Raw genomic sequence first — 25,120 nt, 5'->3', positions numbered from 1 at the left:
AGAGCGCCGGCTCTATCGCGTGAAACGCGACCTTTTTTTCTCTTCCATCGGACCGAGACGATCGACCGGCTAAACGCCGTTGCAAAACCCCGAATAGTTTCGATTCCACGCTCTAATTGAAACAAATCCACCGTACTACGCCGACGCCTGGTTGTCGAAGCGTTGGCGGGGCTGACAAGCTGTTGCCGAGTCGAAAAACTCGATAAAATCCTCAATACGTATTTCATTGCATCGTGTCGATAAATAAGAGCGTGTCTCTGTACATTGCCGTGTATACATAATGCAACGCGTAATTTTTCGCTCCACATATAATCTGCATATAATCTCACGCGAAAATTGCCTTCTTTTAGAATGTTGCTTGCCAGAGTCGCGAACAGGCAAACCGAAGGTGTTCGTTTCTTAGATTGAAATGATTCTGCAGTGGCGGAAATAATTTTCTGCGTTCTAATTTTGCTTTGAAGAGATTGTTTGTTTAAAGACCTTTCAAATGATGTGCTAGGATTCGTGGTTTCAGTGAAAATGTCCAAAGGATAGAACTTTGATTTATATAAAGTTACGTGGATTAACGCTTCTTCATATTTCATAATTTTCCTAATAAAACGAGACAATTTTTGTTTCTTGTCTACATTTATTTAGACAAGACATTTTTATTTACTCCTAGATTTTTTAGAGTTGAAATTACAGAAATGTTTTTGTGAGAAATATTTGGATAAACTTCTTCGGTCAAGAAGAATCTATAAAAAAGAATCTAAAATCGAGATTTTATAAAAATTTATTTACAGCGAATATATATTGTACATTTAAATTATGATATATTTTTAATATAAATTTAAATGGGAATTTTTAATATAAATTCAAAATTATAATAAATTTTTAATATAAATTTGAATATGAATTTCTAATAGAAATTTGGATTACAATGAATTTTTAATAATTTATAGTACAATGAATTTTTAATAGAAATTTAAATAAGAACTTTAAATATAGATTTGTATTATAATAAATTCTTAACGGAGATTTGAAATTTTCATAGAAATTTGAATTATAATGAATTCTCAATAATTTTAATAGAGATTTAAATATGAAATTTGAATAGAAATTTAAGTTACAATAAATTTTTAATTAAATCTTGAATTGTAGAATAAGCTTACAATTTCACAAGAAATCTATCACAATGAATATTTGAATATTCATCATAAATTTCAGCGTTGGAAAATTTAAAACGAAAATGTAAAATACAATCGTTCTCGAATAAAATACAAATCGTACGGAGTCCAAATAAATCCAATCTAATTGCACCGTTAATTACATCGACCGCTACCAAACGGCGCCAAAATCTGTTCAGACATAGAAAACAGATGGCATCGAACGATTTGTCGGAGCAGCATCCCCGAAAACATTGAAACTGTCGTTCGTTCGCCGGTGGCTTCGATTGAGAAATTTCAAGGTGCCGCGACACGGTGGTCGTGACGGGGAAATACGGGGCCCCACGGTATTTCGCGCGGACAGGTCCCCGTGTAAACGGTTCCCGCAGCCTGTGGTAGCCTCGCCGACCAATAGCGTGCAGCGTGCGTGCGAACATATAGATGCGCAGATAGAGCTTGCGCTACGAGGCGCGATGAGAGCGCCGGAGAAGAGAGAACGACACCGGGCCCGCTCCGGCCGCCGCTCTTTCCCGCTTAAGCGGGGCCCTATGATGCGGCCTCTCGACTCTTATCTCGCGCCTCGTTATCGCCGTTTACCATCTCACGGTCTAGAGAGCGGAGGGTCCTCTATGCGCCACGGCGCGGCTACATGCACGTGCTCCTCCATATATCTTTTTCTCGCTGTTCCTCCGATCCTTCGGCGATTCGATCCCCTTTCACCCTCCAGCGGGGCCCTGCCTCTTAGCCCGTGGAATTTCGAGGGAGGAGAATTACTGCGGGGTAATCCTAGACGAGATCGATCAGAGGCATCCGGGGAAAGGCCGGCGAGAAACTGTTCGCTGGATGCTTTTCGTTGAACGACTCGGGCTGCGTTTCTTTGTTAAGAAGGCTGGCAAAAATCGGACGATTTTAGGTCGAAAAATTTGATCGGGTTATGTCGCTCTGCTTCCTAAAGAGTGTGGAATACGCAGCTATAATAGACTGATAGTTTCTTTTCTGTAAGGTGATTTATTATCAGTAAGGATAATCATTTCATAGATAATCGAAGGTATAATCTTCAAACTCTAGTGTCAGGTGGATTAATAAAATAATAATCGTTGCAAGGAGCAATTTGTCAACGTTTCAAATATTTTAATATACCATGCTATGTTTTAATATACAATGCTAAAGAAAATATAAAATGATAGAACGTTGGAAATAGTTACACTGAAATGAAAATAAAAATAAAAATAGACTAAACAGAAAACGACTAAAATAATTCGACTAAAATCTGATTTATTTATTAACGGATATATATGCCCTTTGGTATAACGTTTAATGTCAGGCTAAAATTTATGATGAGATGTTCCACACGTGCTGAAACATTGCATCGATGCAGGTTTCACGAAACAAAAATTGCTCGAAAAAGTTCAGAAGACAATCTATACAGTTGGCCGCTTTAAGAAGTCACAAGATCTAAAGCCTAGATCCGAGGGGACCGACATCCGGCGTCCATTTTCGATTTATAGAAGAGCCTCTGCACGATCTATTAATCGCAGGCTAAGGTTACGAGCCATCTGGTCCCTTGGCATAGCTTCTCACCCTAGTTCCCGTGGTACAGTTTCGCGTGAGGATCGTGGCCAACCTACTTTCTAGCTGATCCAGACAGCGTCCGTGGCTCGAAGCGTGTTTCAAGATGGGACAGGATATCCCCGCGGCGCTAGAAAACGGTAGCTAATGTCGAGCATCATTTTATTTTTGTTGGCCGCACCGCGCAACCTTATTGTCGCCGTCCATTGTCTTGTCGTTCCTGCCGCCCTCCGCTTTTAAGCGTTCCTCTTCTTCTTCTTCTTCTTCTTCCTCCTTCTCTTCTTCTTCCTCTTCTTCTTCTTCTTCTGGCTTCTCGTTCTGTAGAACCGTCCACTGTACCAGACCATTTAGCCGCGCATCTGTGCGAGCGGGACGTTTTACGCATGTACGGAGCTCTATTCGTTTGTTTACCGGTCTCGATGCTTGCATTTCTTGCGCTATTGTGCGCCGACTACACGATCCCTGTAGCTTGTTCCGCGATGCCAAGAGGACCCGCGAGACGGTTAATCTTCGAATCTATTCCGGATCGAGAAACCGTTTCCGGAAAAACGGCCTCTGCGCCGCAGCAGTTCGCAACATTTTCCAGAAAAAGCGTCTTCAGCTTTCTGCACTTAACGCGACGAATCTGCGAAGTTGAAACGACCGGTTGCATGTTCTTTGGTTCAAAGTTGCTACGATTTACGAGGAATCCTCCGTGATCATCTCAGTCTAAGCTTACGTTATAATAAAACCGGCACGGTAGATAAATAAATAAATATGTAGAATCTTGGCAACATAGCGACAGCTGCTCTCAGGGCTCGGCAAGTTTCAAGTCAGCACCGTGTAGAAACAATTTGGAAGAAAATGAACTACATATAACAAAAATAGAATCTTCGAGCTGCAAAACAAGCTGAGGTTCATTGTCGCACGATTCCTTTTTACCAAACGATCACCGATCAAAGATCACCGCCTCGAACGCTGTTCGAAGGTGCTTCAACTATTGCTGTGCATCTAGACTTCCCGCCATTTTCATTACGATTTATACTGGGATGAAGAAATTCGGATGAACGAAGAGCCTCCAAAATTTCAGTAACTGTAACAGTAACAATCTTCACGGTTCCATTGAATCCGGTCGCTTTGAACACAGCTCGTGCGGTCTTCAAAAGTGCAGAGTCAGTGCTATCGAAATCAATTTCATAGTCGCCGCAAGAATCCGAGAATGCGACTTCAACGACGAACACAAAGCCGGCTTCCATCTATCAAATGCAATCCTCCGAGCCCGACTTCTCGGCGCAGCGGAGCGATTTCGATCACGGTATCCGTCGCGATCGATTCCAGCCTGCCCTGCGGATCCAGCGGGCGATAAAAGCCGGCCGTTTGCATAAATTCGTGGATTTTTAATTGGACCGGGTAGAGGTAGGACTCCCTTGTCCGCGGGTTATGGCGGCCATAGTAGATAGCCGTGGCATGCTGGCACCGGTGCCGCGTCCCCGACGGGAAATCGGGGCCCGTTAATTACCGGGCCGGCGCGGCGATCAAATTTTCGGAAATACAGTTTCGCCGATCGCCGGAGATCGAGCGAATTAGGAAGGAAACCGTCCGCGACGATTTTAATCGGCGTCCTTTCACCGAGAGGGCCCACCGCGTCTCGCCGGGGACCACGGTCCCCTGTGCGCCGGTAATTTAACGACGATTCGACGGCGCGGGGGCCGTAAAACCGCACGGACACACCGAGAGATCGTCCGCGTCCCTGCGACGCGGATACGTGTCTCGAATTCCAGCCTCCCGAGAGCGAGAGAGAGAGAGAGAGAGAGAGAGAAAGAGAGAGAAGTGATAGGAAGAGAGAGAGAGAGAGAAGAGAAAGAGAGTGAAGAAGAGAGAGAGAGAGAGAAGAGAAAGAGAGTGAAGAAGAGAGAGAGAGAGAGAAGAGAAAGAGAGTGAAGAAGAGAGAGAGAGAGAGAGTGCGAGAGCGACCTCCAAACCAGATTTACGAAAATCACCGAGGGAACGGCGCCTACCGATGATTAGGACGTGCCTCGGCGAGCCAGCGACACTCTCCTCTCGCGCAGCGAAAAACGACCTCGTAATTAAATAATGATGATTAGCCGCGGATCCGTGGTAGCGTCGAGCGACGCGACGAATGCGATGAAGAAGCGATACCGTGGCGAAGGTATGCTGTCGTTGTCGGGGGTCCAGCTCGTCCCTCGGCCCCCTGCCCCCCGCCCCTCAGGACATCTTTCGCTTGTACCCGCGTCTCCTTTCGCCTCGCGAGCTTCACCTGCGCTCTACGGTCCACGCGTTTACCTCCGCCTTTGTCCCACCGAGAGATTGACAAGAGCTGGCGAGGAATTCGGCGCCTCTCCGATCCGAAATTATCGAATTCAAAGGGTCAACGCTTCCTCCACAGCGTCGCGCCGCTCGGAAGTCACTGGAAACCCTTCGGAACGATGTAATACGTCCCTTAGCGATAGTTCGTAGCTATCCGTGGTCTCTGGAAGCGCTGCAATCGCTGCTACTCGCGCGAACGCGACGCTAAGGGGGTTTCGGCTACGATTGCGCTATCGAGGCTTCGAACTCTTGTAACTCCGGTTAGAAAAATCGTACGGAGTTCTACTTTGGCTTGTTTTAAAGAGCGAAATCTCTACTTTCTTACTGTTATATTTTTATTCCGCGAAGAATTTTTATTTCGACCGAGAACACAGCGAGAAGTTGCTCTGTCTGTCTCGATCGGAATTTTAACAAGTACTTTACTTCTTACCGGAACTAAAGGAAGCTTTTTCTATATGACGTGTGTGTCTATAATGAGGTTAGAGAGCATGCCAGGGTCCGTAATTCGGCGGCAAACTCGAAGAGCCGTCTGCTCGGATGTCCCGCGGAGAAAGGTGACAAAGTATTCGGTTGAAGGCGGCTCGAGGTTTCCCCTTGCCGATCGTAAACGCTTGTTCACGTGGCCGGGGCGACGATGGGCACGGTGCCGCCCCTGAGCAGTCCTCGGCAGGGCCCAGAACCAGAGCCACAGTCACACACAGCCACCGACCGACCTCGAGTGGGATGGCCCGTTACGAGCTAATTAGCAAAATAAGAGAAACTCACTGTGAGGTATATACAGCGTCGTAGCAGCAGCGTAGGCAAGAGAACTCGTGCGTCCTTATACGGCATGATCGAATCGTCAGTCTGTAATTTATCGCGAGTTTTCTTAACCCGGAATGTTTCTCCTTGTGAAACTCGGTACACCGGTTTTTTTCTGTTCCCCTCCGTTTCACCGTTTCCTTCTTCTTCTTCTGCTTCTTCTTCCTCGACGACGACGTCGTCGTTGTCGTCGTCATCGTCGTCGTCGCCGTCGTCCTCTTTGTATTCGTACCATCGCAGAGCAATTAAACGCGAAGCTTAGGAGACGGATATCGTTCGCGCGAGATCGTCATTTTCTATCCGGCCTCGTCGAAAATGATATCCGCAATCGTTCCCGTTCGAATCGCGGAGCATTCCTACGGTAATTAACGCTTCTAATTAGACGGAGGCTGGCTGCGCGTCGCTCCGGTCCTCCTGCTCGGAACCATTTTTGGATTAGGCTATTTAAGTTCTGGCTCTCACGATTAGTCGATTGTGCGTTGGAACGGGGTTGGAGAACGTTTTATGAGCATGACGGATGAGAAGACTGATAAAGGAAGGTTTATTCCACGAAAGTTTATTTACTGCCCAATAAGTATGTAATCGCGTTATTTAACTGAATAAGTATTTATCCTAATGTGATTTTATTTGAGCTCATTCGAAAAAGAGTTCATACGAATTAGGAACCATTTCAATCAGAGTTAATCTGAAAAAGAATTCATTCGAATAAAATTTTATTCGGATAATGATTCATTCGAATAAGATTTTATTCGAATAACGATTCATAATAAAGGATTATTCGAATAATTCATTCGACTAATTTATTTGAATGCAGAATTATTCGAATAATTTATTCGACTGATTTATTGGAATGCAGAATTATTCGAATAATTCATTGGACTAATTTATTCGAATACAGAATTATTCGAATAATTTATTCGAATACAAAATTATTCGAAAAAATAGATAGAATACAAAATTATTCGAAAAAATAGACAGAATAATGACGAATAATGAATGATTTTTACTCGAAGAAAATATTCGACCAAGACGAATCAATTCTTACGACTCGCCTTGTCTCAGATAAATATTTATTCGAAACAATTCGGATGGTATCCAACTCGGCCTTGAGCTCGACATTATTTTTCCACCTCGTGTTACAAAGTCGTTTATTGCTTCCAATTAAAAGGACCTCGAGGATTTTACGGCGCTGGGAACAGCCGGGCGGTATTAAAGACGTTTGCAGAACTCGTCGAAATCCTGGTTTAGAATGGATCGACGACGTTCAGGCTGTAGGTGTTAGAAAAATCCGCGATCTCGTGTGCTGGTTCAAGGATAGCTTTACGAGGTCATGGTACTCTTAGACGCTGATTAAATCTCTCGTTTATATTCCTGCAATCGCTTTTCAATTCGAATAACTTGGTATTGAATAAAAAGCCCCGTGGTCGAAGCGGTCCGTGGCACGCATATGCTTGCGTATTGACCAGAAGGAAATTAGTCGACGGGGGTAGCGTACAGGGAGCTGTCAAGGTAACAGCTAGAGACCACGCAGAGTCGCTGCTCCGGTCCCTGTGCTCCTTTAACTCTGGCTCAAGTGGTATCGCGCACGCGATCCTCCAACCTACGAACCAGTGCCCAGCACTAGAGATACCTCGAGAGAACTCATCGTTGCGGAGACGGCCTCGGGCCTCGGCAACACTCCGGAAACGTTTAAGAACGATCCATTAATCCTGGAAATTATTTATCCATTATGAGTTAATAAACAGATATCAGTTGCTGCGTTTCGTCTGTCGAACTGGATCTCGCGTTTGCAAATAGTCTGTTTGCAAAGTAGATCGTTTTGCAGTTATCCTAAAATGTGCGAGATCCAAGCAGTTGCAGACAAGTTTTAATTAAAGTCACAAAACGAGTGTGTTTGTCTTAACTCTTCGAAGACTTTCTGAAGTGCTAGAAACGACTTTTTTAGACAGCTGGATTGTGTACCAAACATTTAACTGTAAAACTGCTGGTTAAAATGACTGGTTCCTGAATTTTTTTCGTTCACAGTTCCTGATATTATGTAAATATTTCTTCGAGATGTTTTTAGATACACTTTTTTATTGAGGCATATATTGTAATAGAAATCGTACGAAGTAAAAATAAATAAATTGATTAGAAAACAGTATTCTTCAATCGCGTTTAGAGCTCGGTAGTTCTAATGTCAGTTAATTAAATTAATTACAAATTAATTAATTTAAAAAGTTGACGATACACCTCGATCTTTTATAATATACATAATCACGTAACTCACATAAGCAAATCAACATCAGATAATTCAGAGTTAAGTTAACCCATAGCAATCTTACAATTTATATCACATATACTTCAAACATTCTCTCATTGACCACATTTAAAGATACAAGTCAATCCGTTCGAAAACGTCGTTTACGCCACTGCGATTCAATCCCACCGAATTCCCATCCAATCCCTCGAACAAACTCCAATGAAAATTATAAATCTAATTATTCGAAAGCAGGGAGCTGGTCCCAGTGCAATTAACATTTTCGCTGGCCGGGTGGAACGAGTCTGTTCGTCGAGCTGGAAAACTTAGCTCCCAAAAATTCCGTCGATTCTCTGACGCAAGCACCGTCCAAGAAATCGGCGAACGAAACCGAAGCGAGAATAAGGGGGCCCGTGTTCGCACCTGTCGTTGTTACAGGGTTAAATCGGCCGGCGTTCACAGCTGTGCATCAGCCGGAGATTCCAGTCAATGGCTGGCCGATCGGTATGTGTCCCTGGTTGTATGGTGTGCGTGTGCCGGTGCGTACGGGTCGGTACACGTGCGCCGTGCGTACAGGATATATCCCCGTAACACCTCGTACCCGTGCAACACCTCGTACCACAACGTGGCCCCTGGCGTACCGACAATGCGAAGCGGTAGAAACTCGTCGAGAGCTCTCGCCGATTCAGAATAATCCCGCGCGTTCACCGCGGTTTCCTCTCTTATTTACAGTCTAGCCGCGTCTCGTTCTCTTTCGACGTCTCTCTTTATCTCTCATTCCCTCCCTTCCTCTCTCTCTCTCTTTCTCCGCAGCCACGCTCCCGTCGTGGGTATCCTTAGCTGCGTCTTTCCTCCCGGCTAACCCCTTTCGATGTTCCTCGCGACCGACGTCGTGCCAGCCCTTTTTATCCTCCGTCGTCGCTATCTCCCTCCTTCTCTAGCTACCCGTCCCCCCTCCTAGCCGGCTCGCTCCCTCTCAATCGCACAAATGGAATTCATTTCTAGTTCCTTGACTCCCGTGTGCTCCTTTTCTTGTCTTTCTTCGGCCCGACTCGCCGGTATCTAGCCTCTCGCTCCCGCCCCGGTCGTTCTCACGTGCCTCGGGTCCCCGGAGGAACAGTTTTCTGGGCCCGTGGAACCGAGCTTTAACCCTCCCCCCTCCCGCGCGCGCTTCAGGAATTCTCGGGATTGAAACGTACGCGCTTATACTTACGCTCCTGCTGCTTTATTTCGATCGCCTTTAGTTTGGCCACAGGCTGCATCTCGAATGGTATCGCACGCGTTCGTAATTGGATTATCTTTGCCCGGCGGCGATGTACAGGGTGTCCCGAGAATGTCTTGTAATCCGGAATTGGGGGGTTCCCGAGGTTATTTGAAGCAACTTTTTCCTTTGCGGAAATGCAATCCGAGGCTTTGTTTGCGAGTTATCAGCGAAAGACGGTGACCAATCGGAGAGCCAGTGCGGCCGACGCACCGCCCTTGCGGCCAATGCCGCGTCGCGTCGACCCTCTGACTCAGCGAGGCGGGGCGTCAGCCGTACGCGATCTCTCATTGGTCAGCGTTTTTCGTTAATAACTCGCAAACGAAGCCGCGGATTGCATTTTCGCTGAGGGAAAAGTTGCTGCAAATGACCTCAGGAACACTTATTTTTAGATTGCGAGACTTTTTTGGGACACGTATTATCAAGGACTCGCTGGAATTATTAACCCTTTCAATGTCGACCGAAAGAGTACCAAGAGAAGAATTAAACCTGTTTTGCTATAGTTTGATAATGTTTCGAAATTGTGAAAATCTTGGGGATTTGGTAATTAGGATGTTCAGAAGGGAATAGAAGTTAAAATTCCTCGAGTCGATTCGACGTATATGCATAGGTCAACTGCACATTGTCTGTCATGTGTACGTATAAAATCGCCATATATTATATAAATATATTATATATAAATTCATATAATGAGTATTTCGCAGTTTCGTTAGCTTGTTTTGTACAAGATTAAATATGTTATAATAAAAATAATTGAGTTTTCAGAAATCTAATTACCGAATTGAAGAGTGAAATAATAAAACTGTCATTTGTTAAAAATATTGAGAAGACGTTTTCTCTAACATAATCGAGGACGATATATTTGGTACTGAAAGGGTTAAAAGGAGAACGAAATTTCCAGCTTCCAGATTTCCATTTCGCGTAAAGAACCGCTGACCAACGATCACAAGAGACACACATAACTTGTTTCTATTACAATACACCAAAAAAAAAAAATGAAAAAAAATTGAATCGAAACGAAAATCGTGCCGCCGCGAAATTTCACAGGAATCAATAAATAAAACTAACTCGTGTTTTTCTTTATGTATTCCGCGCGATCACCTTGCGGTATTAATAACTTAGCGGCCGCCGTATCGGGGACATCGGACTGCAAAGTGTTAATAAGTGCACCGGGACACCTCGTAGGCGTTCGCATAATGGATCAGTGATTTCTCCGAAGCTGGCCAGCCCGGACAAATTGCAAAATTAAAAAAGGTCGGACCACGGCGGAGAAATGAAGCGGTCGCATTCTGATCGCGATTTTACGCGTTTCGTTTGGCGAAACCGGCGGAGAGGGGCCCGACGGATCCCGCCGGCCCCCTCGCCGCCGTATCGTCGGTTCATCGGGAGGCTAAATTGCGATCGGGCACCAGTGGTCACAGTCGGTGAACGGGTTTTTCACCCGCGGTGCCGGCCACTCGAGGGGGCTTCGTCACCGCGGTTACACAGGCGTGCCTCCGGGGTGCCCACGTGGGTGTAACGAAGACAAATCGCTCGCGTATTTGATTAATTCGCGGGGATCCAGGCCCCGGTGCCTCGGAACCCTCATGGCCCACGTCCGAGCGCGTCCACCTCCGTCTCCGTCCACCTCCTTCTCCTCTTTCATTCGTTTTCCAGCGGGCTCCCTCCGCTGCTCGCGCAGCAGCACGACGATCCTCGAGCTCCGTGGATCGAATCGAGAGCGAGTTTTTATTCGAGATGCCCGGCTACGAACCCGTAACCTACTCATTATTGATTCCCACCCCTTCGGGGCCCCTCGGCGACCGGGACGCGAGCCGGGCCCGAGGGATTTGCGCGGAAAGCTGCGATCTTTATGCGCTTTCGTGCCGCAGTTTTACTCCGAACCATTTTCTAGACGATCGAACACGAGTCTCCCGGCTGGAATTTTTGTCGGTTAACTGCTTGTTAGTTGGCCGCTCGATTCGGATTTTTATTGGACGTGCCGTAATTGATCCCTTAAGGGAGGACGGAAATCGTCCGCTGGCAATTTTGCGGATGATATTTTGAAAGTATGCGCTCCGATAGCACGTATTACGCTGATTCGAATTGTACGCAAATTATTTTGCCAATTTGTTCGAAAAATCATTTTCTCGTGAAAGAAAAATCGCATCGAAAAATCCACACACAATACACCATTCTCTTCATCAAAACCATGTCAGACATCCTCGGAAGACAGACAACGGTTCAATCACCATATTCTACTCGAAAAACTGCATAGAAAATCAAAATAAAATTTTCCCATACGGCGCACGGTTTTCCAGAAAATAATTGCCGAAGTTCCTAAGTAGATTCAGCCTCCTCTGATCAGACAGGCCAGTCATTCGAGCGCAACTTTCCCCGAGAACGAAGCTCCGTACGATAAAATCGAGTCCTTCGCTTTTTTCCCCATAGAATCTTCTATCCCCTATAACTCTCTTGATGTTCGGAATTCAGACACGAGGTTTCGTGGACATATTTTAGCGCCCGTACTCTTCAAGAAAATGTAAAAAAAAGTAGGAAGAATCGCTTTTTTGGAAGAGGCACGCCTAGAGTGCCCCCTTAACTAAACGAACGGCGCGGACGTCTAGCTGCTTTCCGGTAATTACGATTGAACGATTAGCAATAAATGGACGGGCTCCGAGAGGGGCACGGTCCCGCGTTTGTTTATATTGCCGTTTAAGGAACGCGGCCGCAACGACGACGATTATTCGAACGGTCCGGGCAATCTCGTTTCCAGCCCGGGAACGCGTCCGGCCGCGGATCGCCTCGCGCGGACGATTTTGCCGTATTGGGAAGCGGAGTAAATCGTAATTATATATACGGGGAGAGTAGTACAGGTTCGGTGGACCCTCCTTCTCCCGGCGAGTCGATGGAAAAAGATCACGCGGACGTTTAATAACACGGGGTACCGAATGCCGATGGTGTAGGTACAGCGTGTCGATGTGCTCGGCACGTCTCTCTCGCTCTCCCTCTCTCTCCCTCTCCCTTTTCCCTCTTTCTCTTTCTCTTTTTCTCTTCGTTCTTCTTCGCGACCCCCTCCACCGATAGTTGCGGATACGGCCCCCCCTTCGCCCCCCGTACGCTATTTTACAATTATACTTTACGATACACAATTTCGAACAAACCTGCTTACATTTACGCGGGCCCCGCGATCCCGCGTCGGTGTTCCCCGAACCGACACGCACATTTACATGCGCGCGGACGAGTTCGCAACAATTTTAATAACACGGCTATCGGGCCCCGGCGAGCATAAGTTTCGAGGCCCGATGTACCGCGATGCGCCCTCCAGATTGATATCGGGGGCCTCTGGTAGCACGTCGTCGGCCTGCCCACGTACACTACCGTTCACAAGTATTGCTTTGGCGCGACCCGGGACGCTCTACGAAGCTCTCTCTAGTTTCCACGGTTTTTCGGAATTCCTTCGACCGGCACCTACCGGGCCGTTTTAATTCCGCGGCTCGCACGATTGTTTCGTAACGTTCGCAAAACGTGCACAAATTTTTCTGAACGGTAACAATTATCTCCCGCGAAACGATAATTATTTCCCCACGAGGCAATAATTATTTTACCGCGAACTTATAATTATTCCCCGCGGGGCGATAATTATTTCTCGCGGAGTATTATTTTCGCCGATGCGAACTGTTTTTTGCGAGGCTCTCTAGGGTGGCGCTACCGCAAGACGATCTTTCAGAATTTATTGGAGGAAAAGCACGAAGTATGCAGATGCAGATATTTGTACGTCGATTCGCCGGTGCTCGAAGAATGTGCTTAAATTTTTCCGTGCCGTCATAGCGATCTGACGCGAAGTATTTTCGTCTCTCGAGACAGCCTTCCATAAAAAGCTTTCTATAAGGCGCTATCATTGTAAGGCGATTTTTCGGCAATTTTTATTAGAAAAGTACTGGATGTATTACAATTTCTACATTCGTACGATTGTTCGTTGACGTTCGAAGAATGTAACCTAATTTTTCTGAGCAGCAACAATATTCATCCTCGAAGTATAATTTTCGCTTCTAGAAACAGTTTCCTACGAAGCTGCATAGATCGACGTAATCAAAGACCGAGATTTCATAATTTATTAAAAACAAAAATACGTGGTTTATCAACTTCATAATTTACAGGATTGTTTACTAACGTTAGAAGAACGCACCCAAATTTTCTTAAACGGAAATAACAATCTATAACAATTATAAAAGGTGTAATGTTAACAACTACAAATCGCGGATCTTCGAGACTGCTAAAAACTGGATCACAGAAACGCGAACGATCCAACGAATACTTTTAATCGATCCCGAAAATCACTACGAGAAGAAGACGAATGCAGAACCGCGGTTTTATGCAGACCGTGTCACGGCTCGAAGTCGATTATAGCAAGAAGGCCGTTTTATGCAATGCAGTATGCAGTCGCCGGCGTACTGCGGGAAGCCGGTCGATAATTGATCGGATCGATCGATCGGTCTCTATTCCAAAAGGGGCGATCGCGCGTGTACCAGGGACTCGGGTACATCGTCCAGCGTTTCGACAAACACCTCGGATCTACCGCGTCGCCGTTCTCTCTCCCATGAAACGGATCGAGTTTTTCCTAGGACGCGGCTGCGGAAAAACCTGGTAGACAGGGCACCGCCTCCGTCGAGTTTACGTGGAAGGCAGCGCGCCGATGCTACCATTTCCACGACATCCGGTGACGGAGCCTGTCGTCGAATCGAATCGTATCGAACCGGAGCGGAGCGGGTCGAGACCGGCTACGTCTATCTGACATCGCTCGACACCGATCCCCTCGGATCCTATTCTAAAGATGGTAGCCGGTGAACGTGGATCACATTATTTATGATCGCCGATCCTATTACCGACTCCCTATCGAAAACATTTGCTTGGCAAGCGGTTCTAGATTAAATCGTTATTCGACGGTGGAGGATGCATCGTTGCTTCGTTGCCTCGTTGCTTCGAGGTCGCGATGTAGAGTCGTTTGCTAGCGGTTTTGTTCTTTCTAAAGAGCTCTTCGCCGATATTAATTCTGAAGTTGAAACTTTAACCGGCTGCGTGCATCAATTTGATGTCTTATCACTAGAGCGCAGACTTTATGCGCTTATGGTAAAAATGCTTATTGGAATCTAGATCACTGGACTAACGACTTTGCGCGCTTATAGTAAAAATGGTCAGGTGAAATTGGAAACCATGGATCACTGGATTGCGCGTCTTTGTGCAGTTATAACGAAAATGATTAGGTGAAATTGGAAACTAGATCACTGGACTGCGGACTTTTATGCACTTATAAATAAAAATGGTTATTGAAAATTAAATCCCTAGACTGCGCATCTTCATGCACTTACAATAAAAGTGATTAGGCGAATTTGAAAACTAGATCACTAGACCGCGCATCTTTATGCACTTACAATAAAAATGATTAGGCGAATTTGAAAACTAGATCACTAGACTGCGCATCTTTATGCACTTATAATAAAAATGGTTCCATGAAATTGAAAACAATGAGAATCTCAAAAGAATTTAAGGACGTCTGTATGTTATTTGCAACTCCCTGAAATTATTTAAGTAAGAAAAATATTTCTATTCGACTCATGTGTTTGTGGCAATTGATTATTTTTATTTTGCATAAAAATCCGCAGTCTATTTATCGCAGTGCAAAACGAGTTATAAAAAATTTGGTCACCGTTAGAAGGTTGAATGCATTTATTTATTTATTCAGTACTCTAACAAGAACAAGAACGTTGTTGATTACGACGATGAAGGAACGAGTATAAAACAAAAAGAGAAAGAAACAAAAAAGGAAGAAACTCGGCAGAGGTGGACGAAACGTAATTAAGTTGACTCGAACAGGTGAAAAAATTGCCAGTGAAAAAATCAACCTCGATAAAGTATTTGCTAACTGAACTACTGAAAATTGCAAGTATTTGTTAACTGAAAAGGACGAACATTGCAAGTCTTACCCACCTCAACACAAATAAATAAACTAACTAAACCAGCTAAATTAATCTAATCTATTTAATTAGATCGACTGCTGAACAGCGGATTTTTATGCAAAATGAACATCGTCTATGTTAACTAAAAATTAACAAACTATATAAATTCGAAAAAAATACTGTATCTCTTCGAATAATTGTAATCAGTTGAAATTAACATAACAATAAAATTCAAAGTCTACGAATCTCCTCGAAACAGTTCGAATCACCGTTTCTAGTTCTCCAAGTATAACAATCGTTCGCAGTCATTCTCATCTCTTTCTATAATACGTCCACCATTTTCAAGACGAACTTCATCGACGTTGAAATTTCTACGATCGCATAAGAGGCGATACTTAGCACGATTTAGACGGCGTACAGTCGCAACGCGAAAGAGGAATGACGAGACCGAGGGAACGGTGAAGGTCTGGTTCAAGTCTGAGACCGTGAAGCCAGTCTTTCGGAAAAAATGGGCAGCTATCGGTCGGCAACAATGGGCCGATCGACGGGCCTGAATGTCGCGGCTCTTACAAAGCGTTAACGGTTCCGTGGCCGGTTGAATAGGCTGGCAAAAGCGGAGACGATCCAGAAGACTTCGGAACAATGCCACGTGGGATTCCGCGTGGTATGTCGGTGGCGACGAGGGCAGCGAACATCCCCGCGGTTCGCGGCGTGTCGGAGTGCGTGGGCGGACGTGGGGAACGGCACTCGTTACGCTCGGCAACACGGGCCGGGCCGGGCCGTGCCGGGCCGGTATCTCCCGGCCGTCGAATCGTTCATCATGCAATTGCGTCTGCCAGCGGTAATGACCGCTCGATTTGCCTATTAATTGATTCCGAGCGAGGGCTAGGCCTCGCTCGGGCCGAGACCGGGCCGCAGCCGATGGAAATCGGCCGAGGTCAGCGCGCCGTCTCGTTTTCGTTTAACCGGTCGGTCGTCGCCGGTCATCAGTCATTTCCTACGTCTATCTGTCTGCCGGCACTCGCCGTGAAATTAGTCAAAGACCGGGACGGGCTCCGTCTTTCTCTCTTTCTCTCTCTCAGTCTCTCCCTCGATTCCGAAGCTGGTAATTGGTCGGATCGTTAAAGAACGAGAGACTCGCAGCTCCCTGCGCGCGGTGCGAGCTCTCGCCGTTTCGCGAAACTCACGCATTCGATTCAATCGATCGATCATACACGGCGCTCGAATCGCGCGCCCGGAGGCCATTACGGAAATTTTCGTGCAATTTGCACGCCGGGCCCGGAACGGAAAGAGCAAAATGTAGACGTGAGAACAAGCCGGGCTTATAATTAACGAGCAGTCTGCTTATATAGCGTCCGCGCTCACTTTTTCGTCATTTTTCCGCTTTCGGACCGCGCCTCGCCCCCTTCTAGCCGCCCCGCTTCCGCCACCTTTTTTCTCGCGTCCCGTTTAAGAAACGAATGAACTCTTCGTTCGCTAAGGTCGAACAGGTACCACCGTGCGCGCGCGCGAGAAAGAGGAAGACGGAACGAGACAAAATGAGAAAGGGGGTTGGAGAGAGAGAGAGAGAGAGAGAGAGAGAGAGAGAGAGAGAGAGACAGGCAAAAAGAAATTAATACGAGGGTTATGCATCGGCCATTCCCAGTTGGCCTCCGTATCTTCCTCTTCATCGGAAGGACTCGAGCTACCGAGACGCGTAAGACGATCATTATTCGAAAAGAAAAGCACGCGAAAAAGCCACTTTGTAGCCGTTTAATAACGATAATCACTGTGTTCGCAGGTGAAGGGCCAACCAGATTTTATTTGGCCAAGGTAGAACCGGATCTAACGATGGACCCGAATACGGGAATGATCCGTGTACGCCGGCCGCTCGACAGGGAGGCCCGGGACAAGTACGTTCTCAGCGTCGTCACCAGGAACAACGTGTCCGTCGGATATTGCCAGGTGAGCATCTCAACGTGATTAACCCTTCTTCACCTTCCAATCTTTTCCCGCAATTGGACTCGCGTTTCCAAGATCGCAATTAGAGCCGCGATGCTAGCCTCCGCTGATAACTCGGCCGCGGTTTCGATGCTCGTTTTACGGCCGGTTTTGGAGGCGATCCGAAAGGCTCCTTGATGTCGGACGAATATAATGTTAATCCATTTGCGTTGCTGTCATTTTTATTTTTCGCGTTAATACTTTAACTGCCGCGTTATTCGTGTCTGGGTGACGGAATTATTTAATCAGACTTTAAAATTGTTTTATGTTAATCTATCGTGTCTTCTTAATTTTATTTGGATCTGAGAGATGTGTGAATGTTGGCAAAGTAGTTTTTATTTTATTAGATAAGATACTTACAGTTTATTAGATTCTTGTGGTTATATTATATGATGAAATCGTCGAGGAAAGCTTGCCGAGAAAGCAAGCAAATGGCAATTGGCAAATGGCAATTTCAGACTATGTTTGTGCGAGTTTTAAGACATATTGAAAATTGGAAATGTGTTACGCATTAAAACGTGTTCTTAATTTATAAATTCAGTTTTATATATATTTTCACGTAATATCAACGTTATATCACGGATTTAAAATGTATTTATTTATAATAGATTTATATTAATAGATTTAAAGTGAATTTATAATTTATAAATTCAGTCTCATATCCTTTTTTAACACGTTGAACGCCGCGTCGGTCACATGTGGTTGACACTAATTTTTCACTAATTCTGAAATTCATTTTCATTGTAATATATTCGAACGAACTGAACTTGGCTAGAATATTTCGAACGCGAAAGAGTTCTAATGTCGTCCACTATGATAAATATTATCTTTCTAATTCCCGTTTAATTAATTAAATTGTTTTGACTCTGTAGAAATTTTAATGTTCGATTTTCGGCGCTGAACATGTTAAAATAACATTCTATAACAGTTTAAAAATGTGTTACGCATTAAAGTGTATTATAGTAATTCATAACTTCAGTCGCTAAACTCCTTGGAGCTCAGGATTTCAGAAAATAAAATAGATCCCAGTTGCACAGAAATTTAACTGCGTTTCGAATTAAACAAAATTGATATATTTTTATTAACAAAGGAATCACATGACATAAAAACATAAAAGAATAATAATAATTCAATTCAATTTATTGTTATAGAATGGAATGTTCCTAGGTGGGTCTAAAAACGTCGCACCTTGCACTACCGTGCATCAAAAAGATGGGACCTTTTTAATCCGACCGTGCCCCAAATAATTAAATAATAACTCCCAACATATTCGCGATGTCTTACGTATGAAAATGTGTTCATAATTTACAAATTCACCCACTTACCCACGGATAAACATTGTCCATCGGAATCTCAGCGCTTGATTTTCAACTGCTGACGAATATTCCGCGGACGAATTATAAGCATCTGTAGTAAAATCTGTAGTAAAAATCGCTTTCACATTTGCAGGTCGAGCTGACAGTGGAGGACGTGAACGACAACGCGCCGATGTTCCCGACCACCGCGGTGCGGATCTCGGTCCCCGAATCGCACCCGCTCCACACAGCTTTGTACGTGGCCCACGCAACGGATCCGGACACAACGCCGATCCGGTACGTGCTCGGCCAGGACAGCAACGACCTGTTCGGCATAGGCGCCCGGTCCGGCGAGCTCTATTTAGCGAGGAGATTGGATTACGAGACGCAACAACGCCACGGGCTCCTGATAAGGGCGCTGGACGGTGCCGGACACTCGGCGAACCTGAGCCTGAGCGTCGAGGTGCAGGACGTGAATGACAACCCCCCAGTGTTCGAGAGGAAGGAGTATCACGTGGAGGTTCCCGAAGGCGCCAAGCTCGATTCCCAAGTGAGAAAAATCTTCATTACACGCCCGTCAGCCGGGCATTTGTTTGTCGAGGTGTGACGTGCGGCTGGGTTCCCCTTCGCGGAAGGGAACCGACAAGAGGCGAGGGAGTTGCGTGCGTCAGCGTGCATGGAAACGCGCGAGAAACGGTCGAACGGAGAAGCGAATTTCTGGATCGGATAAAGGGAGAGAGAGAGAGAGAGCTCTCAGCTTGCCGTCCTTTCCTCTCCCACGAAGTCCTCCGCCGCGAGTGAACCTTGTCCGGGAGAACCAGGAAGGCTATTCCTGAACTTTAGCGCCTTCGCTACCATTCATAGACCGTCCCGCAGCTTTTCGTTCACCTTCGAATTAGACACGCGGCACCGTACAAGAGAACAGCCGAGGAGGATAGGAGAGAAGAAGACGTTGACTCATCGGGTTCACCCTGTCAGCGTAGAACAGAAATGAATTAGCCGGGGACGGTGGTGTGCGAGCGGGAGATTAGTCGATGCGGATTCCGGCCGCGCCGGACAGACCAGTTCGGTGGAAGGATTGATAGAGTATAACTGATCGTTTGATAGAGGAACGCGGCGCTGTAACGCGATACATACGCACGGACGTACGCGCGGGATTGATTGGTAATCGTTGATGGGCTTCGCTGAAAACCTGCTCCTTTTGTGAGCTCGGGAAGATTCAGGTTTCACCGTTCCCTCCGTGCCGGCTCCCCGGCACTCTCTCTTTGTCAGATTGAGTCGTTCTGTCAAGATTCACACGGAAAAACCGCGAGCGAAGATTCGACGCAGAGGTGTGGGCCTTTGGGTCTCGAGAGGCATCGACGCCGCGCGGGTTTAGCAATGAAGACGATTTTATAGTCGACAATAGAGGATAGATATTAAATATATTGTTGGAGAAGCTAGATTTTTAGGGGACCTAGACTTTAGACAGAAGAAAATTGTTTTTAGGAGCACTGTTTTAGGTTGATAAAAGTTCAGAGCCACGAGGCAACGCCTATTTAGCAAGGTAGAGCGTCTTCTTTTTGAAAACTGAGTAAATTAACGATAGATTATTGCGATTCCTGAGACTAGATTGTTAGAGAATGTTGAGTTCAGGCAGGAAGAAAATATCCTGTGGAGGAGTGTCAGAGGCCTATTGAAGTTGCGAGCTCCAAAGCCACGCCCTCATAGAGTCCTCTTCAAAATTACAGCAGAAATTCAAAGCAGATTATTGTAAGTTTTAACTTAACTTCTGCTAAGCAACGTCCTAGGATCACTAAAATTGAGAGCTCCGAAGCCACGCCCTCATAGAGTCCTCTCCAAAGATAGAGCAGACAATTATAAGTTTTAACTTACCTTCTGCCAAGCAATGTTCTAGGATCACTAAAATTGAGAGCTCCGAAGCCACGCCCTCATAGAGGCCTCTTCAAAGTTAGAGCAGAAATTCGAAGCAGACAAGTATAGTCTTCAGAACTAAGTTTCCAGTCCAGGTTCTCGAGAGCATTGTCCCAGGTCCACTGAAGTTAAGAGTCCCAAGTCCCCGCCCACGACTACAGTTCTCCGCAGAAAATCAAAGTCCTGCTATCGGTCTTCGAAACCATCTTCTCAGCCAAAGTTTTTAGAGCTTGTCTTCCAGAGCATGCCATCCTTAGCCGACCCCTTACCCAGATCGGCAGAACGCAGCGAAAGTAAGCTGCGGGCGCAGTTCTCCCTTTGGTAGCTCCGGGGGCAAGAAGGTTGTTGTTGCAACATTAGACGGCCGAGAACACGCTCCTGATTGGAGGCAGTGTCTGCTCGTGGGACGAGCAAGGATTCCTCGCGGCGGTAGCCACCCGGCAGACGTAATCCCGAATACGAGGATACCGATGACGAATGGTCGCGAGATGGTTGCCGCGAGATAGGCCCGTTAAATGACGTCACATTTTTAATACGCCGGATACACGAGGGTACGATAGAGTCGGAGGACGACGAGGACGAGGACGAGAACCGCACGTTCCTCTTAACCTCCTTCTCCGTTCATCTATCCGTCTGTTTCTTTCCATCGTTCTTCCCTCGCCATTCGATCTTTCGTTCCATCTTTCTCCCGGTGGTACACGTATATATCGGTGGTATCTATCGGCGAAACAGATCTGTGAGCTGTCGGTGGTATCCGGACAATATCTTAGCCACCGCGGCGGGGCCGAGAAACGGCGGAGAGAGAAAGAGAGAGAGAGAGAGAGAGAGAGAGAGAACGAAAGAATCGCGAGGACCCGGAGAGAAGTGGCAGCTAGCAAGAGTAACCCAGCTGTACAGTGAGCGTAACCCTTCACCCATCGCGAACTAATAACGTACAGTTAGACACATTACAGCCTGCTCCCACGTCAGGTTCTCCTTCTAATGGTGCCCGATCCTCTCCCCACCTACGACCAAGGTATCCCTCTCCCGGTTTCTGAACGACCACGACGACCGATGCGCTTCTACTACCGTCCTGCTTCCTTTCCCTCGACGCTGCTCGTCTTCTCTCCCTTGGATCGTCATCCATCATTGCCCGCGCGCCAACTTCGTGCACGGGATACGAAGTTATATACCCTCGATCCTGCGCTCTTTCCTTCTCAGCCCCGTCCTTCTCCTCCTCTTCTTCTTATTCTTATTCTTCTTAGTCTTCTTATTCCTCTTCTTCTTCTTCTTCGACCTCCGTAATTCACGATCCTCCCGCGCTGGAAAACATCGACCGGTTCGCGAACGCGTTTAGGGTTCGCGGTCTTTGGGCGCGTTTAATTAATACGGAACGACCGGATCGACTGGTCTTGCCTCTCTCTATTTCTCTCTCTTTCTCTCTTTTTCTACCTTGCATCTCTCGCTCTCCCCGATCTCCCTTTCTCGCGCTCCGCAGATCTGCCGCTGAAATTCTGATTTTTGGGCTATTCTGGTATACGATGATAGATTTTTCGCGGATCGGGAGACCGGAAACACACTCCGTCGATGCTAGGAGCAATTAGGCCACGACCACTGAAGGCTCTCAAAGTAAAGAGGATCGGTACAGCCTTCGATCTGAACATTTAGAGCATGCGAGTCCTGAATCAGGCGCAGACGTTGGTTCTACAGAGCACAGCTTAGGCTCTCTCAATCATGAAAGGCATCAGTAAATGACTTTCTATCATCCTTTTTAGCACGCTTCCTCTAAACACCATCCCCCTGCAACAGTGTCCTAACAGACGACCTCTCCTTTCCAGCGGATTTAGGGTCTAGATCAGACTCAGATATATAGCCTATGCTACAGAGCACAGTTCAAGCTTCGTCAGAAATGGGTCATCTTCGTAATGCGTTCTCCAAACACTATAACTATGTATCCTCAGGAACGACGTCCTAAAAGGTGACCTCTATTTTGCAGATCCTCCAAGTAACAGCAGTGGACCTCGACACGGGCAACAACGCCAGACTCAGCTACCGTCTGCAAGGCTCTTCAGCGTTCCGGATCAGCCCGAACACCGGCTGGATCTATCTAGCGCAGACTCTGGATCGCGAGACCCTGGATCGTCATGCTCTAACAGTCCTGGCGACGGACAACGGCTCGCCGGCCGCAACGGCGAGCGCGTCCGTCGTGGTGACGGTTCTGGACGACAACGACAACGACCCCAGGTTCGAGAGAGACTTCTACGGGTTCGAACTACTGGAGAACCTACCCTCGGGCACCCTGGTAGGGTCTGTCAGTGCCTCGGACCCCGATCTCGGCAAGAACGCGCTGCTGAGGTACGCGGTGGTCCAAGCAAACAGCAGCTTCGCGGTGGACCCCGATACAGGTAAGATCACCGTCCCCGCACACCTTCGCTCCCCCCTCCTCCCCCCTTTCTTTCTCGAGTGTTTACGAAAGCTGTCGGACTCGCGGCGAGGCGGTATCCCACGCGATCCGAGCTGCGAGAAAAATATTAGCGAAGCCACTCCGACGAATTTGACCCTCGAGCGGCGAGCTGCCCACTTGGGGACCCATGGAATTTCTTAAAACGATGATTATGCCACGGTGACGGGCCCGGTGTTATCTTTGAAATGCACTCGCGACGCACAGACCGGCGCGTTTTCCTCCGCTGTTTGGACATTTTGGACAGGCATCTGTGCATTCGAATCTCGTTGGGAAAAGTGCATTGAAGCAAATGAAGTATATTTTGATTAAAAATCCGATATTTCATACACGCCAACCTAATATTTTATCTGCAGAGTGCAGACGTTTCTTGTAACTCGGGATACCCTGGTTTTGTCGTTTTTGTTCCACGAGTGTAGAATTAAATGCGTCTGGTTTGACAAACAATTTTTTAGATAGATTTTAGTGCGGGGAACTGAGGTCAAAAGAGACAGAAAGCGAAGGTGATACTAAATAATTTATATAAATAAAACACTGCTGTCTCTAACATCATGGAACATTACTGTTCCTATATTTACAGGCTTACTTCAATCTTACATTTTCTTGTAACTACAGGGTGTCCCAAAAATGTCTCGAAATTCGAAAGTGGCGGGTTCCTCAGGTCGTTTGAAGCAACTTTTTCTTTTACAAAAATTTTCTGCGAGGCACCGTTAACGAGTTATTAACGAAAAACAGTGACCAATAAGAATCGAGTACGGCTGACGCGAGGCGGCCCAGCCAATCAGCGCACGAACCCAGTTCCGCTCATTGGCTCGGTCGCCTCGCGCCAGCTGAGCTTGCCTCTCATTGGTCACTGCTTTTCGTTAATAACTTGTTAACGGTGCCTCGGAGAATATTTTCGTAAAGGAGAAAGTTGCTTCAAACGACTTGAGGAACCCGCCACTTTCGGATTGCGAGACATTTTTGGGACACTCTGTATAGTAGCGTTTGCGTAATCGTAGAATCAAATTGTTGCCTCCGACCTTACTTCGGACATCCTTCTCTAAAATGACACAGATTCGTTGTATAGAGCGTAAATTCGTTCCTCAATCAGCTGGGAATTTTCGAGCAGTTAGAGTCCATTTCCAACGTTAACGGAGCACGATGAAAGAGATTTACAGCCCGGCGGTCCATTGTACCGCAGGAATCCAAGCGTTCTCCAGAAGTAAACGACCCGTTCGAATAGAATTCGGCGGCCTCGAGGCGAGAGGCTCGATTAATTTCCCGAATGGCCCACACCCGTCGACGCTCTTAATTCACGCGTTGCGTCAAGCGGTCCCCGAACCGTGGCCCGAGCCTGGCCATTGTCCAGCCGGGATTGCGCAACCCGGTTCAAAAGCCTCGATAGATCACCGCGGTGGTTACCAAACGCCCTAATGGAGATCGGCGGGTTCTAGGATTCCCGGGAGCTCTGTCGTCGTTCGCTCTGGTCTCCGCGAGCTCTTCTTCAAGATTTATAGCGGTCGAAAGCCTTCGCGCGGGAAAAAGCGAGCGAGCGAGAGAGAGAGAGAGAGAGAGAGAGAGAGAGATGGAGGAGCACAGGAGAGCGTAAATTTATTTTTGATGCGAATGCCTTTAATTGGAGGACCGTAGAACGAACGCAATATCAGAGAGACGCGTACGGTGGCGTGATTATTTCGTTTTTGTAACATCTCCCCCTGCTTCGTGGATATCAAAGTATAATCCCGTAAGAGTGGTGCTTTCACCTTGGCCGGCGTGTAACAAATCACCAGAAAGGGGGCTCGGGTTCAGCGGGCACCGCGGAACCAGCACGCACGCCTCCCCTTCTCTCTCTCTCTCTCTCTCTTTCTCTCTTTTTCTTTCTCACTCGCCTGCTCGCGTATGCCGGCCGCATACGTGGTTTGATTGGCATGCGACACGGAGAGTATTTGTGTACACGCTGGTCCGAGACCAGGCCGGTCTTCCTCTCGTACCCGCCGAGAGAGACTCGATGCCTGTTTGCCGAGGGAGGTGGGACTCCCTCGGTCGTCCCGGCGCGAACCTTCGAAAAATAAAACCAGACGGCCCTCCTCTCTGCCGGAAGTATCAGACGTCGCGCCGCGTACCGGGTACTTCTATATTAATCTTTTACCGGGCCTACATTGTTCGTCCGGGGCCCAGGGCCCTTCGTACTTCTGCGCCGATCCGGTTGCGATTAGGAGTCGAAGATGCCGATGCGTGGGCCGCGAGACGT

General features: G+C 46.8%; 1 protein-coding gene across 1 annotated transcript in view; it reads left to right on the top strand.

Moving 5' to 3' along the window:
• Positions 1–25,120, top strand: part of ds (dachsous cadherin-related 1) — a 516,000-nt gene that overhangs the window by 446,135 nt on the left and 44,745 nt on the right. Inside the window, exons 4-6 of the mRNA XM_033470688.2 lie at positions 17,039–17,202; positions 18,688–19,083; positions 22,423–22,831. Of these exons, the coding sequence (XP_033326579.2) occupies positions 17,039–17,202; positions 18,688–19,083; positions 22,423–22,831 (969 nt within the window). The remainder of the gene's footprint in view (positions 1–17,038; positions 17,203–18,687; positions 19,084–22,422; positions 22,832–25,120) is intronic.

Source organism: Megalopta genalis, chromosome 2 (assembly GCF_051020955.1).
Source record: "Megalopta genalis isolate 19385.01 chromosome 2, iyMegGena1_principal, whole genome shotgun sequence".
NCBI classification, from domain to species: Eukaryota; Metazoa; Arthropoda; class Insecta; order Hymenoptera; family Halictidae; genus Megalopta; species Megalopta genalis.
The sequence above is the reverse complement of the archived record's forward strand: the minus strand, read 5'-3'. Positions and strand labels throughout refer to the sequence as shown.